Raw genomic sequence first — 15,109 nt, 5'->3', positions numbered from 1 at the left:
AAGTGAGAATCCTTTCTCATGAAACTCTGAATATTTGGAATGTATTTATAGTCATTAAAATATAATTCAGGAAAGAAATCAAGAAATTGACATTTTTTATTCTATGTGGCTTTACAAATTTAGGTCTTCTGGATCATTAAGATACTAAGCTTCAATGTCTTATTTTTTCAGTTGTAAAGCAGCATGTTACTCCCTTGCTTAGCTATTTCATGACCTGCCAAAGCTAAGTATTAATAAAGTGACTGCTCATCTTTTACTGTAAACACACAATTATGTTTCAACGTTGGTTGACATTCATTAGATATTGGTTTCTCAAAATGTATTTATGTAGGTCATGAAAAATGGGCAGAAGGAAACTTCACCCAAATTATGTAGCAGTGTTAAGCAAATTCAGTTTGTGAGCCAAAATTAAATCATTTGTGTCTTAAAACTTTTCCTTGTAACTTTTCTTTTAGCAATATAATTTTGCATTTTGGCCAAAGAGAGCTGTTTTCTTCTGGCAGATAAAATCATGCTTCTGGAGAAACATTGCCTTAGATCTATTAATCTGTTTCCTGCTCAATAGAGCACAAACCAACAGAGCATTATATATTTATTTACCTAAGTTGATCTCTTTCAAAAGACTGATACAATGAAAAACTTGAAATTTGCCTGTAGAACATTTTTATCCAATGTGCATAATTACTCAATTTAAACCAACTTTCCAAAACAACTGGTTTTCGGCCAAGATTTAAGAAACTCCAAAATGTCTTACCCAAAATAATCAATTAAAACTGTCAATTAAAAATCATGCCACAGTGCTTAAATGTAATTTTTCTAAGAGACGGGGTCTCACTGTGTTGCCCAGGCTGTAGGGGAGTAGCTATTCACAGGCACAATCCTTGCACATTATAGTCTAACTCCTTAGCTCAAGCAACAGCCTCCCAGGTAGTTGGTATTGCAGCCACATGCTACCATACCAGCTATATTTTTAAAAACCAGCTTTACACTACTGGACATTCTTGAATATTTGTAAACAAATACATTTTGACTCTCCAGAAAAAAGTACTTGTGGCACATTAAAGAATTAGTCCGTAAGTTTAGAAACATAAGAGGCAGAGTACAGTTACTGCAAAAAGATGAAAAACGTGTCTTTGCTTTGTTTGAAGAAAAAGGAAGGGTTTCCATTCAAGTTTTGAGTGCCCATTAGCTAACCATGGTGAAAATGTCATTAAAATTAGTTTAAAACATTACTCAGAAAATCAACTTCCAACAAAAACAATTTTAGTTACCTTTCATAAGAATTGTATTATAACTTTCACTTTTAATGGTTCTATATCTCATTAGATTATCACAAACCATCTTGTTAGATTTCTAATTAATTCTAACCAAATCCAAATTAAAAACTGTTCACATTCACAAGAATACCACTGCACATTACACTCATATTTTAGGAATGTATGCCTCTCCCATATCCCTCAAACTGACAATACATCTATGAATTACATCTCATTACTTGAATTTATAGCACTCAAAGTGCTTATGTTCTTCCACTAAACAAGCACATTAATATTCTTGCAATCTCAAAATACTTCATGAACTCTGAAGTGATTTTCTATGGAAGGAGATTCCTTTGTAAAATGAATTTGGCTCGTCACCTGCATACCAAAATCCCCAAGTATCTGAACAAATTTCTTGTGCTCCTTTCCAATCCAAGATCTCATTGGATCACGTACTTGGTAAGGTGTTACATGGGTGTGAACAATAATCCCTGTTTGGGCAAATTCTTTCAAGACTTCTGGATGAGTAACCCAAGTATTGCTTCCTCCAGAATGACCACCATCTAGCCAGTACATTGTTCTTATGTTTTTGATAAAAGCATCTATGTTCTTGTCTTTCTTGGCTTCTTTCAATTCAAAAAGCAACTGATTCAAAACCACACAACCTTTACTGAATCCAATCAAAGTAAAAGATGCGTCATTTAGTGATGGTGGATAAAAACTCATGGCAGACTCATCAAAATTTTCACAGGTCCTCTCCTTGTCTTCCTGGCAACCGTTTGTAGTATGAGAGGAATTGGACCTACAATTAGATGCTGTGGAGTCCTTATTCCAAATACTGGTAATTTTCTTGGATAAACTATTCTGACTTAAATTAAAAGCATTAACTAATAACATATAAAGGTGCTTAAAAGCTCCAAAGTCAGTAGTGTGTTCTGGAGCACCAAACATGTTGCTTTTCACAAAATTGTCATAGCAGCTGAATTTGTGCAGATGCATTCGAGAACACTTTATCACCCAAATATAGCTACTGGGGAACCGGTGGGCTAAAATGGTGGCAACATTTTCTAGACTCCAGTTTTCCCACTGATAATTCTCAGGATGACGAGTCATAATTTCATGGTAATTCTGAAAGGTAAGAGAGATGAAATAAGCATTAAATACATATTTAAGACTATTTCTAACAAAATAGTTTCCCCTTTTTATTATGGTGGAAGTTCAGATTTATGGTTAATGTACTAGATATGAAAGCTGTCATTACTTTCCTATTACAAGATTTTGAACTTCTTCAGTTTAAGCATCAAATGCATCAAGATACAGGGAAATAAAACAGTCCTACATAAAACACTAAGAATTTTTAAAATAAAGCAATTTAGAAGGATTATTGATATGTTTAATAAATTTTATTTAGTATGTACATATGACTGATTTTCCTAACACATCAACTAAAAATATAAATTTGGGTCATTATAAAGACTTTTTTTTGTTCGTTTTTGAGACAGAGTCTCACTTTCTTACCTTCGTAGAATGCTGTGGCATCATAGCTCACAGCAACCTCAAACTCTTGGGCTAAAGCAATCCTCTTGCCTCAGCCTCCCATGTAGCTGGAACTACAGGCACCCACTACAACGCCCAGCTGTTTTTAGACAGCTCTTGCTCAGGCAATCCACCTGCATCAGCCTCCTGGAGTGCTAGGATTACAGGAGTGAGCCTACCATGCCCGGCAATAAAGACTTTTTGAGCAACAGAATTTTAAATTTTCCTTAGCTGCCATCCTGCAATCCTCCCTCCCTCTTTGGATTGCTTTAGCAACATGAACAGTATGTATGATTTCAATTCTGGTATTACAACCAAGCTGAAATGAACAGTACAGAAAAGTCTTTGTACATACCAGTGATTATATCCTTAACACTAAACTCCTATGGTCATGTGGTGGCTCATGGCTATAATCCTAGCACTCTGGGAGGCTGAAGTGGGGGTATCACTTGAGCTCAGGAACAGCCACAGCAAGAGAGTGAGACCATCTCTACAAAAATAGAAAAATTAGCCAGGCACTGTGGCAGCTGCCTATAGTCCCATTATTCAAGAGCCTGAGGCAGGAGGATCACTTCAACATAGAAGTTTGAGGTTGCTGTAAGCTAGACTGACACCATAGCACTCTAGCCTGGGCAACAAGAATTAGATTGTCAATCAAACAAATTCATGGAAAAACTAGGTCAAAGAATATTCATAATTTAAGACTGGTAATGGAAACTACACAACTGCCTTTCAGAGACGTATGTATAATTTTTTATTTTCATAGGTATATGAAATTTGATGATTCATTCAATTTTGAATTTATTGAAAACTAGGATGAAGCTGAAATTTTGTAAATATGCTTACTAGCCAACTGGTTTTCTACTTGTCTGTTCATAACCTTTGCCCTTTTGTATTTGGATCTTATTTATAAGCACTCACTCTATATAAACAACTTTTTTTTAGTTATTAAGATATATGTATAAATTTTGTTTTCCTCTTAATTGTTATTCATAGTGGCTTTAAGGGGGGCAATTCATTAAAATTTATTTCATAGGCCTTTTTGCCTTTTCCTTGTGACAATCATGGTCTGTTTGGTGTCTGGTGAATGTATCCTGCTCTATAAGCCTTTTCTTACTCTTACACTGTAAATCTACCCTTATCTTTTTCAATAAACTTTGCTTCATGCTTCCCTAAAAAAAAATTCTACTGGATGCCAACTGATTGGGCAGGTAATAAAACAGACTAAAACTCTACACACATGGAGCATATTCATTTTGAAGGGCCTAGTGGCACATTTGCTCAAGCCTGAAGGAGGACCACTTGAGGCCAGGAGTTCAAAAGTAGCTTGTGAAACAAAGCAAGACCAAACAATGGTTATACACTCAACCAAACAATGAATCAATCAATAAAAGTGGCCAGGCATAGTGGCATGCACCTGTAGTCCCAACTACTCAGGAGGCTAAGACAGGAGTATTGCTTGACCTCAGGAGTTTGAGGCTGCAGTAAACTATGATCATGCCACTGGCCACTGTACTCCAGCCTACGGAAGTAAAAGGGTGTGTGGTGTATGTGGGAGGAGGGTTTATAGCAGAAACACAATAAATAAATTCTACAAGTATATACAGCAGCTGCACTATTTAACAAATATAACTGAACCACACGTAAAATTTTCTAATAGCCACATTTAAAAAAAGGTTTTATACCTTTTTTTATACCTTATTAAACGGTCACTTTTATTAAGTCACATATATTAAATAATATCAAATTATTAAAAGGACTTTTATTAAGTCATATATTAAGTAATAGCAAAATAATATTTCAATGTGTAACCAAAATTAAAAATCAGTAAGAGATTAACATACTGCTTTCTTACTAATTTCTTGAAATTCAGTGTGCATTCACTTGCAGAACATCTCAATTTTGATGCTAATTTTTCACTGGAAATACTTGATCTGAATTTAGCTTTCACAAAATTTACAGTTGAAAATATACATTTACATACACAAGTTGTTTTAAATATACTTAAAAGTTTTCCAGGAACTGAACTGAGTATCAGTTTTTAAATTTAAACTAACTGAAATAAAATACAATTAAAAATTTAGCTCCTTAATTGGACTAACAATATTTTTTTGAAAGGCTAGTCAAATGAAGCTGTGAGACTAACATTTTAAATGGTCAATAACCACAAGTTGTTTGTGGCTCCCACACTGGGCAGCTCAAAACATAAATTAGATGGTGGTTAAGTACAAAGGAATACAATAAATAAAGCAGGGTAAAAGAAGTGTACAGTTTTGGAGGGTGGAAAATTACTATTTAACACAGAATGGTCAGAAAAGGCTTCTCCAATAAAGTGTTAGTTAAGAAGGACCCAAAGGAACTAGGGAGTGAGCAATGTGGACATATTTCAAGCAGAAGGAACTGCAAGTCTGCTGGACATAACCAATAGACACCAAAGAGGCCCATGCGCCTCTAGTGGAATGAATGGAGCAAAAGTGATCACAAAGGATTGCAGAGAGAGGTGTTGAGAGCTCTGTCAGACACCATGGGGACTTCAGCTTTCACCAAAAAGGGTTTGGAGCAGAGGGCTAATAGACGTTTTGAAAGGATTATTCTGACTCCAATGTGTGCAAGGGCAACAGATGAAGCAGGGAGACCAGTAAGAAGTTACTGGAACATAATTCCAGTGAGAGGAAAAGGTGGCTAGGACCAGAATTGAGTAGCAGAAGTGGAGGTGCTAAGAAGTGGTTAGATTCTAATACATTTTAGAGGTAGAAACAACAGCATTTATAAAGACTAAAGGACTGGATATACAATGTGGAGAAAGAAAAATAATGTGAGTCTTCCTTATTTCCAACAGTAACAAACTGTATCAGTTTTAAATACACCTCTCTTTTGACCTAGTAATTCCACTTCTAGGTATTTTATCTCACTGATATAACGGGATATACACACAAATAAATATGTGTAAGAATATTTATTTCTGATTCAAAAGAAAGGAGGCAGCTCTGAGTACTCGGGTTAAACAAGGGCTAAAAATTCAGTATGCTATGCTACATTTGTGTTGGAAAAAATTATTTTGCATATGCATTAATTTTTTAAATCTTTGCTACTGGGGTAAAATGATGTTCTACTCATGACTTAATGTGCATGTTTTGATTCCTCATCAGGTTAAATGTTTTTCTGTTTATTGACAATTTTCATTCTTTTATTTTCTTTTTTTAAATTTCAGATTAATACTGAGGATACAAATGTTTAGGTTATCTTGTTTTCAATGCTAAGGTAAAATTCAAGTTGTAGCTGAACTGTTCACCCAGGGGGCACGCTGAACACCCTCACATTGTGAATTTTTTTCTTTTATTAATTATCTGTTTCATGCTCTTTGATAATTTTCCCATTCTGATGTTTAACTCCTTACAAGTTATATTTAAGATTAATAGTTTGCCATATATGTTACAAATTTTAATTTCCAGAAGGCTATCATTTGATATTTTATGAATTCTGCTGTTACCATTTACATATCCAGAATTATAATACATTCAATTATCATAAAATCTTAGGAGCTTGAGTCAGGAAGGACTCCTGTAAATCCTTTTTTTAGTTAAAAGAAACTGGTCCCAGAAACTATAATAATTTCTATCATATGTATAGTGATTTAGCTAATAAGCCAAAATGAATCCAGATTTTGACTCTCAGTTTAGTCTCTACCACTGGAAGGTGCTCTAGAAACCTGGTGTTTTCCTTATGAACTCCAGGTTACATGATCAGAGGAGAGAAAATGCTAACACTAAGAAACTGTATGTACTAAAATATAAAAATGGGATCATTACTGTTGTGTCGAAGCCCAGATCTGAGAACAACAGAAATGTATTTCAATATTCTAAAATGAAGCACCAGATATCCCCACAGGACTTACTAAAACTGGTTCTACAACCCAAGCTATTACCCATGGTCAATCTGCAGTTAAAGACTAAGGGAAGACAGGGATTCCCTTTGGAAAGAGTTTTCATCCTAGTTGGGAATGCAATACATTTGCTACCCCTATATCCTAAAGGGATAAAGGTAATGCTTCTTCTCATCCCAGTGAGGCAGGTGGCAAGAGAATCAATCTCTTGGAGAGATTAAGGGATGCTTATTACTCCAGTTAGATTTTTACTGACCCATAAAAATTTACAGGTCCACTCCATACCACAAGTGAAGTAACATGCAAAACAATTTTAGGAAAACTTGACATCCTGGAGACTTGCATGATAAATTTAAGCTAGATGGTCCACACTTACAGCAGAAAAAAAGAGAGCTATATTGGGTATAAGCTATACTTCTGGTATGATTTGAACATGTCCCTGAAAGTTCAGGTATTGAAATCGTAATCCCCACACAACAATGTTGAGAGGTGGGAGGCATTTAAGAGGTGATTATTAGGTCATATGAGTTCTGCCCTCATGAATGAATTAATGCTGTTATCTTGGGAGTAGGTTCCTAAAAAAAAGTATGAGTTCGGACCCTCCCTCTCTTTAATGCTCTCTTGCCCTTTTACCTTCTGGCATGGGATGACACAGCAAAAAAACTATCACTAGATGTGGGCCCCATAATGTGAACACCCCACACTGCAGGAGAATCACGAGTTAAATAAATTTCTGTCCATTATAAATTACCCAATCTCAGGCATTCTGTGCTAGCAGCACAAAATGGACTAATAAATCTCTACCAAAAATGATCCATGGGGACATATTTGCTGAGCAAAAAATACACATACCAAATAAGCAGGCTAGAATAATCAGAAAAGGACCCAACTGCCTGATGACAGCATAGGAGGCTCCAGGGTACATAACCAGGATGTATCACTTAGAGTATGATCATCTATATGGTCTACCCACCCTTTAGGAAAGCAAAATATTTAAAAGTTAAAATTAAAAATGAGCCAAGTTTATAACCTGCTGAATGATAAATTATATATTCATACATAGAATACTATGCAATAAATAAAAGGAACAAACTACTGACACAGGCAACAATAAAGATGAATTTCAAAAACACTGTGTTAAGTGAAATAAGACACAAAAGCCTACATACTATAGGATTCCAAATTAATGAAATTCTAGAAAAAGCAAACTATAATGAAAGAAAGTAGATCAGTGGTTACTTGGGGCTAGAAAAAGAGAACTGACTACAAAAGGGCACAGGGGCTACTTTTTAGGGTGATGGAGATGCTCCTCTAACATGATTACGGTGATGGTTACGTAATTGCAACACTTGGCAAAATTCATCAAATTGTACTCTTAAACTGAAAGGACATTAATATAATTCTGTATATCCTGAGGCTTTAAAAAGACAACTCAAAATCGGGCTAGGCATGATGGCTCATACCTGTCATCCTAGCACTCTGGAAGGCTGAGGTGGGTGGATTGCTTGAGCTCAGGAGTTCGAGATCAGCCTGAGCAAGAGTGAGACCCTGTCTCTAAAAATAACTGGGTGTTATGAAAAGAACCTGTAGTCCCAGCTACTCAGGAGGCTGAGGTTGAGGCTGCTGTGAGCTATGACGCCATAGCACTCTACTGAGGGTGACAAAGTGAGACTCAAGAAAATTATTTATTTTCAATAAAATAAAATAAAATAACAAGATAAAAAGATAAGTCAAAATTGGAAAGCACCTACTTAAAAAAAAATCCTGATCTCCCTTCAAAATAATTACTGATGGACAAGAAAAACAGTGATTTAAAGAAATATAAGTTACCGTGGCCTCAGCTCTCCTGCAATTTAAATGATGAAGGGCAAGTACAGAAAAAAAAGTAACATACAATAAAAGATAACTGCAAAAGAAAGATCAGGAAAGTAATTAGGATTTAAAATTATATTGACAACCAGATTCAATTAACACCAAACAATGAATCAATGTCAAGATGAAGCAAAGTCGCTAGTATTTTACAAGTCTGTTTAGCTCTATTCTGGTCAAGAGTTATTCACATTAAAAATAAGCCTATAAAGAATGTTTCTTTAATCTATATATGATACAAACCTAAATAAAGTTTCTCAAAGGATCAAGGCTAAATGATGGACTGTATCTATCTAACAGGGAAATTTTCATTAAGGATAAATATTTGGCTCAAAAGAACCAAGTACAAAAATATAGATAAGGAAATCAGCCTAACAGCATTTTGCATAATAGCAACACATATCAGGTACTTCATGCAATTGCCGTATTTTCATTCATGCAACAAAGTTATTTACTGAACATCTATTATGTGATAGCCATAAACATTACAGATACACCAATGAACAGATGTGAGCTGACATTTTAGTAGTACAAGGGTAACAAAATCCAAAATGAAAAATGACTAATATAGTAAATGAAATAGGTAAAAGTAAAGAAAAAAAGTTGAGAGGAAGCCTGTGTAAACTATGATTATTTAATAAAATAGAAAAAGCCTCAGTGAGAGGCTTACTCTTGAGCAGACCTGTAAAAGGTAAGGTAATGAACATATGGATATATATAGGAAAGTTGTTAGGAAGTAGTTCAAAGCTTTTGTTTGAGATGAAGTGTGCCTTGAGAAATACAAAGGTCAGTGAGGCTGCAACAATGTAAAACAGAAAAAGGAGACAAATTCAGATAGGAAACAGTGTGGGGAAAAGTAGAGACAGTGAAAAGCCTTGTAGGATATCCACAGGACTCTGGCTCCTACTCTGAGAGTCATTAGAAGTCACTGAAAAGTTTTAGGCAGAGGTGTGGCATGATTTGATTTGCACTTTTAAAGAATTATTATCAGTTTAGGTGGAATGAGAAGGTGAAGCCACTAGATTTGTTGATATGAGGTATGAAAGAGAAGTCTACAAGGATGACTTCAAGATCTCTAGCTTGAACAGCTGTAAAGGTGGTTTCCATCAACTGAGATGAGGAAGACTGCACAGGGGTAAAGCTCCAGAGATTTTACATTTAAGATATCTCTAAGGAAATAATCATGCATAAGATTAGTAAATCTAATGTTTGGTGTGTATGTTTAGGCTGGACAAACAATTGACATGGTTCAGGTAGTACTTCAAGTCACTGCTAAGGGACTAATAGTGGACAGAGGAAAAGTCCAAGAACGAAGAGGTAGGGTCCTCCAATAATTTAAAAAATCACCAGAAAGATGAGACAAGACCAGAACTCATTGAGTATTCCCATACATAATCTACACTGACACACCCTATAAACCATTATTTCCATTACAGAGTTGAGGGAGCTGCAATACAGAGATTTAAAAATTGTCGAGAGATTTTATAGCTAGTAAGTTCAGAATCAGAATTCAAATCCAGGCAAACAGGCATCAAAAGCCTTTGTATACATTTTCTTCTCTAAAAGACTTAAGGTTTCTAGAGCACTCTTATCACTGTCCAAAGGCTAATAGAGAAATGAATGATATAGAAACAAAAGAATGTAACACTCAAAGTGTATGTAGGATTTTCTAGACTGCTTCTAAAGACTTCTGGTATATTCTGGATAACACACTTTAAAGACACTCAGTAAGTGCTCAATAAATGTTAATTACCATTACTATCACTACCATCATCATTATAGGAACACATTCAGTATTTGGTCCATAGATCTCTGGAGGTCATTGTCAGAAATGCCACATCCTGTTTTCTCAATCTGAGCACAACAGCACCAAATGAGTAAATTATATTTTTTTCTTAAATACTAGTTTTTTTCATAGTTTTTATTAGCAGTCAACTAATCATAAAAATCATAGAAAATAAATCAATTTTCTATCTCTTACCAAGTTGTGATTTGATAGTCAATTATTTTATCATTTGACAGAGCACAAAGTTTCTAAGCATATCATTTTAAAACATCAATTTCAAAAAGAATAGTGTTTGTATAAGAAACACATCTAGCTATGTTCTAGCTTTTCCCATCTACACTAGTGCTAACAGAACTTTTTATGATGATGGATTTGTTCTATGATAATGCTTTATATCTGTGCTGTCCACTACAGTACACACAAGCCATTTTGTAGCTACTGAGCACTTGAAATACAGCTAATATGACTGAACTAGATTTTTAACTTTAAGATAAAGATATTTAATTTTAATTTAGATAGCTACATATAGCTAATGGCTACCATATTAGACAATGCAGTTTTAGATTAACATCCAGCTTCCCGGTCAACATAACTGTGGATATTTGCCCACAGCTATAAAATCAATAATAAAGATCACACACAAAAGCTAAAGTACAACATTTAGGTTAGCATCAAAATACTGACATGCTTAGCAATTACTGTTCTACTTCCTTCTACACATACTCCTTTCTTAAAGAGTTACTGAGTCATACCTTTGCAATTGTGTTTGCTTTTTAATTACTGCCCACGTTTTTAAACACTACGTGCTAAGTTAATTTAATTCCTTTCAACACACACACACAGATTCCTCTGAGAAACCATGTAATAGAATGAACACACACAATGTGTCTCACTCCCTGTGTCTCAAATTCCACCTCTTCGAAGCTGGACTGACACCTGGCTTTTTCCGAGAGGTCAGCCTTTCCAAAACACCTATCCCCTGAGGCTCCAGAAAGAAGGGGTCAGGAGTGTGGAAAAGATAGCTTCGGATTTCGTGGTGTAACGAACGTGCCACCCCCGTGAATGCATGTGGAGCTGTGTACAGGAGAGGCAAGGAACCCGGCAGCAGCCACGAGAAAAGAATTAGGTGACCGCATATTTGCACCAGAGGGCAGGGATGCCAGATAGGCCCCCCCCCAGTTACCTGCACATCCCCAGGGAAATAGAGGACGTGATGCTGGGGCGGCGGTTTCAGCTCCTCCTTCGCCCGATCCGCAGGGAGGTCCCGCCGTTCCAGTCCCTCCCCCGCCACTGCCAATAGGAGCAACTCATTGCTGCGCAGCGGATCTGCTCCCGGCACAGCGGACAGCTGCACAAACTGCTGGCGGCGTCCTTCAGTCGAGGGGGAGCATCGCGCCCCGCCGCTGCCGCCGGGGTTCATGGTTCTGGCCTGAGAGCAGGTCGAGGCGTCTCCGATTCCGAGCTGCGGCAGCAGAAGCAGCAGCGGCGGCGACCGCAGGAGCCTGAACCCCCACATGGGTCGCCGCCACAAGAGCGGTTCGACGGCTGGGGAAAGTCCTGAAGGAGGGACTTCAGTAGGCCGCCAACGGTTAACGGGAGCTGTCTGGGCGGGAGCCGGCGCGGGCGGTGACGTCAGAGTCTGACGTCCACGCGTAGCGTGCGTAAGGAAAGGACGGGGGAGGGCCGAGATGGGGGCGTGGCTCGAAGGAGGACGTTTGTGATTGGTGGAATCTGCCGCAACCGGGAAGTTCGAAGAGAGAGAGAGAACCGAGTACTCTTGGCAGAAGGGGGCGATAGTTGTGGCTGGAGCTTGCGCACCATCAGGAGCGGCCTGATAGTTGCTGTCCAATAATCTCAAACGTAAACCAAATTTGGGGCATACCAAGTTTTCTGTTTCGGTACGTTCACCTTTCAGGTGGAGTTTATCTAGTCTTTCGAGCCTTCAAAGAGAGGCGGTTCTAAAAATGTAAGTAGAGGAATTCTGTAGGGGAATTCCTGGGGAGTCTTCTACATACCCTGGATAAAGGGAATCTCTCTCTTCTCAGACCTTGAGTTTCCTGAGCTTCCCCTGAAGTAGTTCCTAAAATCCTCACATGCAAGATGCCCTTCTTTTTCTAGAGGAAAGAGGGACACAGGGAAGAATCTGAACAAACAGGCCTTGCTACGGTCCCGCCAGTTTGTTACCATTAGATCATACCTCCTATGTCCAATGATACCTCTCACAACTATCCAGTTCATCAAATATAGCATAATAATACACAGGTTTCCTTTTTTCTTCACGTCGTCATTTCTGAAGTCACCAGTGTCATATTAAACTTACATTAAATAAATCTATATGTTTTCTCATTAGTCTTCCTTTTGTTATACGGGCCTCAGCCCTGAATCTGGCAGTGTGTAAGAACTCTTCTTTTCCTCTTTTCTCCTGCACTTATACAAAATACATTCACTTCTATCCCAAGACATCCTAATTCTCATCCAATCATGGTTTTACTCTCTTAACTTCATAATCTCAAGTTCTACATCAAGTGCAGTTGTGGCAGATCATCTTGTTCTGCAAATCTAGGAGTAAAAGGACAAGTTACCTGTCCCTCATACACCTAATATTCAATGGTGAAACAAGGACAAGAAAATCACATAAATACCAGTGTTCAAACAAACAAAAAAAAAGATTTGTTCACTGGAGTTGTTCCAAGAAATTCTGAAATTCATCTCTAGACATGTTAACAAATCCCCCTACTCCTGGGGAAGGTAATATTTCTTGGTTGAGACCCACCCAGCTCAGCCCTCTATGAGTGGCTCCCTGGTCCACTGCATTCTGTGACTTTTAGTTCTGGATTCTGGGCAATGCACTCGGAGACACCGTTTCTTCTCCATTAACCTTGAATACCTCTGAAGAAATAGGTCACGTTGGCAACTGACTAGTTTTCTTAGCCTGCTTTCTGCAAGAGAAAGTTAGGGATCCCAAGGTCTTTTTCCATTTTTAAATACTCTCAGTTCTTTTTCAGGTGTTCTAACAGCACTATACCTATACAATTTACTTACTCATTGTGTTTCCTATGTATTTGATTATAGTCTATGCTATGCTCCTGAAGTCACAACACACAATTGTTTTTAAGACATGCCTCTTTGTAATATAGACTTTTACTTTGAGAACAGATTTCTGTGAGAACATGACCTTAAAATTCTTCAAAACCCTTTGTCCACCTGATAAGGGCTAATGGTTATCACTTTAATTCTTTCAGAGACCTATGTGAAGGATCTTACATTTATACCCTTGATCTTTTGTGTGTGTGTAGAGTTCTATGGTGTCACAGCTCACAGCAACTTCCAACTCCTGAGCTTAAGGGATTCTCTTGCCTCAGCCTCTGGAGTAGCTGGGACTACAGGCACCTGCCACCATGCCTGGCTATTTTTTGTTGTTGTTGTAGTTTGGCTGGGGCCGAGTTTGAACCCGCCACCCTTGGTAGATGGGGCTCGTGCTGTACCCACTGAGCCACAGGCGCTGCCATCTATATCCTTGATCTTATCTATACTACCAGGCTATATTTTATGTGGAGAGACTAGAGATGAGAAAGTTTTATTTTCTTTTTTTTTTTTTCCTTTTTTTGCAGTTTTTGGCTGGGGCTGGGTTTGAACCTGCCACCTCCGGCATATGGAGCCAGCGCCCTACTCCTCTGAGCCACAGGCGCTGCCCTGAGAAAGTTTTATTTTCTAACGCAAGTACTAGGCCCTCTGTCTTCCCTGTAAATTTTGCTTTAAACTGGCCGTTTTTTACTTTAGTTTAGCTCTGTATCTTTCCATACAAAGCTAGAGCTGATCTTTTCAGCATCCTTACCATAGGTGAAATGCAAAAAGTTCAATTAATGCTTCTGGGAAGATAGAATACCTAGATATTTATTTATTCTTCTTGCTAAGTACAAGTAAAAACTTGACATTATTTATAAAGTAAACATAAGACCTGAAAGGTGGCAAAGGAAGCAGACCAGCAGCAGACCTCAGGACTCAAAAGAACAAGGTAGTGCTGAACACCCTCAGCTTTACATAGACCAGTAGAAATTAAAAGGATAGAGGAAGATATATCATGCAAACGCTAAAAAAGGAAAGAAGGGGTGGCTAAAGGAGTTAATACCCAATAAAGCAGATTTCAGAATAAGAATAGCACTGTAGGGCGGCACCTGTGGCTCAGTCGGTAAGGCGCTGGCCCCATATACCAAGGGTGGCGGGTTCAAACCCGGCCCCAGCCTAACTGCAACCAAAAAATAGTCGGGCGTTGTGGCGGGCGCCTGTAGTCCCAGCTACCTGGGAGGCTGAGGCAAGAGAATCACTTAAGCCCAGGAGTTGGAGGTTGCTGTGAGCTGTGTGAGGCCACGGCACTCTACCGAGGGCCATAAAATGAGACCCTGTCTCTACAAAAAAAAAAAAAGAATAGCACTGTACTCCTGCAGGATGTTACCATTCAAGGAACTAGGTAAAGGGTATACGAAATCCTCCTGTATTCTTCAACTGCACATGAATCTATAATTATTTGAAAGCAATTTAAGTTTTTAAAAATTTCACTAGGCATTGTTTTTAGTGTCTCCTGAGTTACTGCAAGCAGCAGTTTTACCAGTTGTTTTGCTGTCATACAACATAGGTCACTATTTTTTAAGCCTTCAGTAACCATTTCCTATTTGACTTGGTACCCCAATTTCCCACACTGCCACCATCCTCAGATATCAATATAGGCTTAAAAAAAAAATTGGTGGTGGTGGGAGTCAATATTCCTGACATGTCAAG

The 15,109-nt window shown here is 37.9% G+C and overlaps 1 protein-coding gene across 1 annotated transcript; it reads right to left on the bottom strand.

The window, feature by feature from the left end:
- Positions 1 to 169: 169 nt before the first annotated feature.
- On the bottom strand, positions 170 to 12,220 carry C7H2orf69 (chromosome 7 C2orf69 homolog). The gene is made up of 2 exons (XM_053596838.1): positions 11,517 to 12,220; positions 170 to 2,387 (listed from the first exon to the last, which is right to left on the bottom strand). The coding sequence occupies exons 1-2, from the start codon at positions 11,847 to 11,849 to the stop codon at positions 1,563 to 1,565; spliced, it is 1,158 nt and encodes a 385-aa protein (XP_053452813.1). The 5' UTR covers positions 11,850 to 12,220; the 3' UTR covers positions 170 to 1,562.
- Between the last annotated feature and the right edge of the window lie 2,889 nt (positions 12,221 to 15,109).

Source organism: Nycticebus coucang, chromosome 7 (assembly GCF_027406575.1).
Source record: "Nycticebus coucang isolate mNycCou1 chromosome 7, mNycCou1.pri, whole genome shotgun sequence".
Classification (NCBI taxonomy): domain Eukaryota; kingdom Metazoa; phylum Chordata; class Mammalia; order Primates; family Lorisidae; genus Nycticebus; species Nycticebus coucang.
This window is presented reverse-complemented; position numbering and strand designations above follow the sequence as displayed.

Coding starts and splice junctions, on each gene's coding strand:
- C7H2orf69 (XM_053596838.1), bottom strand. CDS start 11,849: ATGTGGGGGTTCAGGCTCCTGCGGTCGCCGCCGCTGCTGCTTCTGCTG. Junction 2,388..11,516: donor ATTTCCCTGGGGATGTGCAG/GTAACTGGGGGG, acceptor CTTACCTTTCAG/AATTACCATGAAATTATGAC.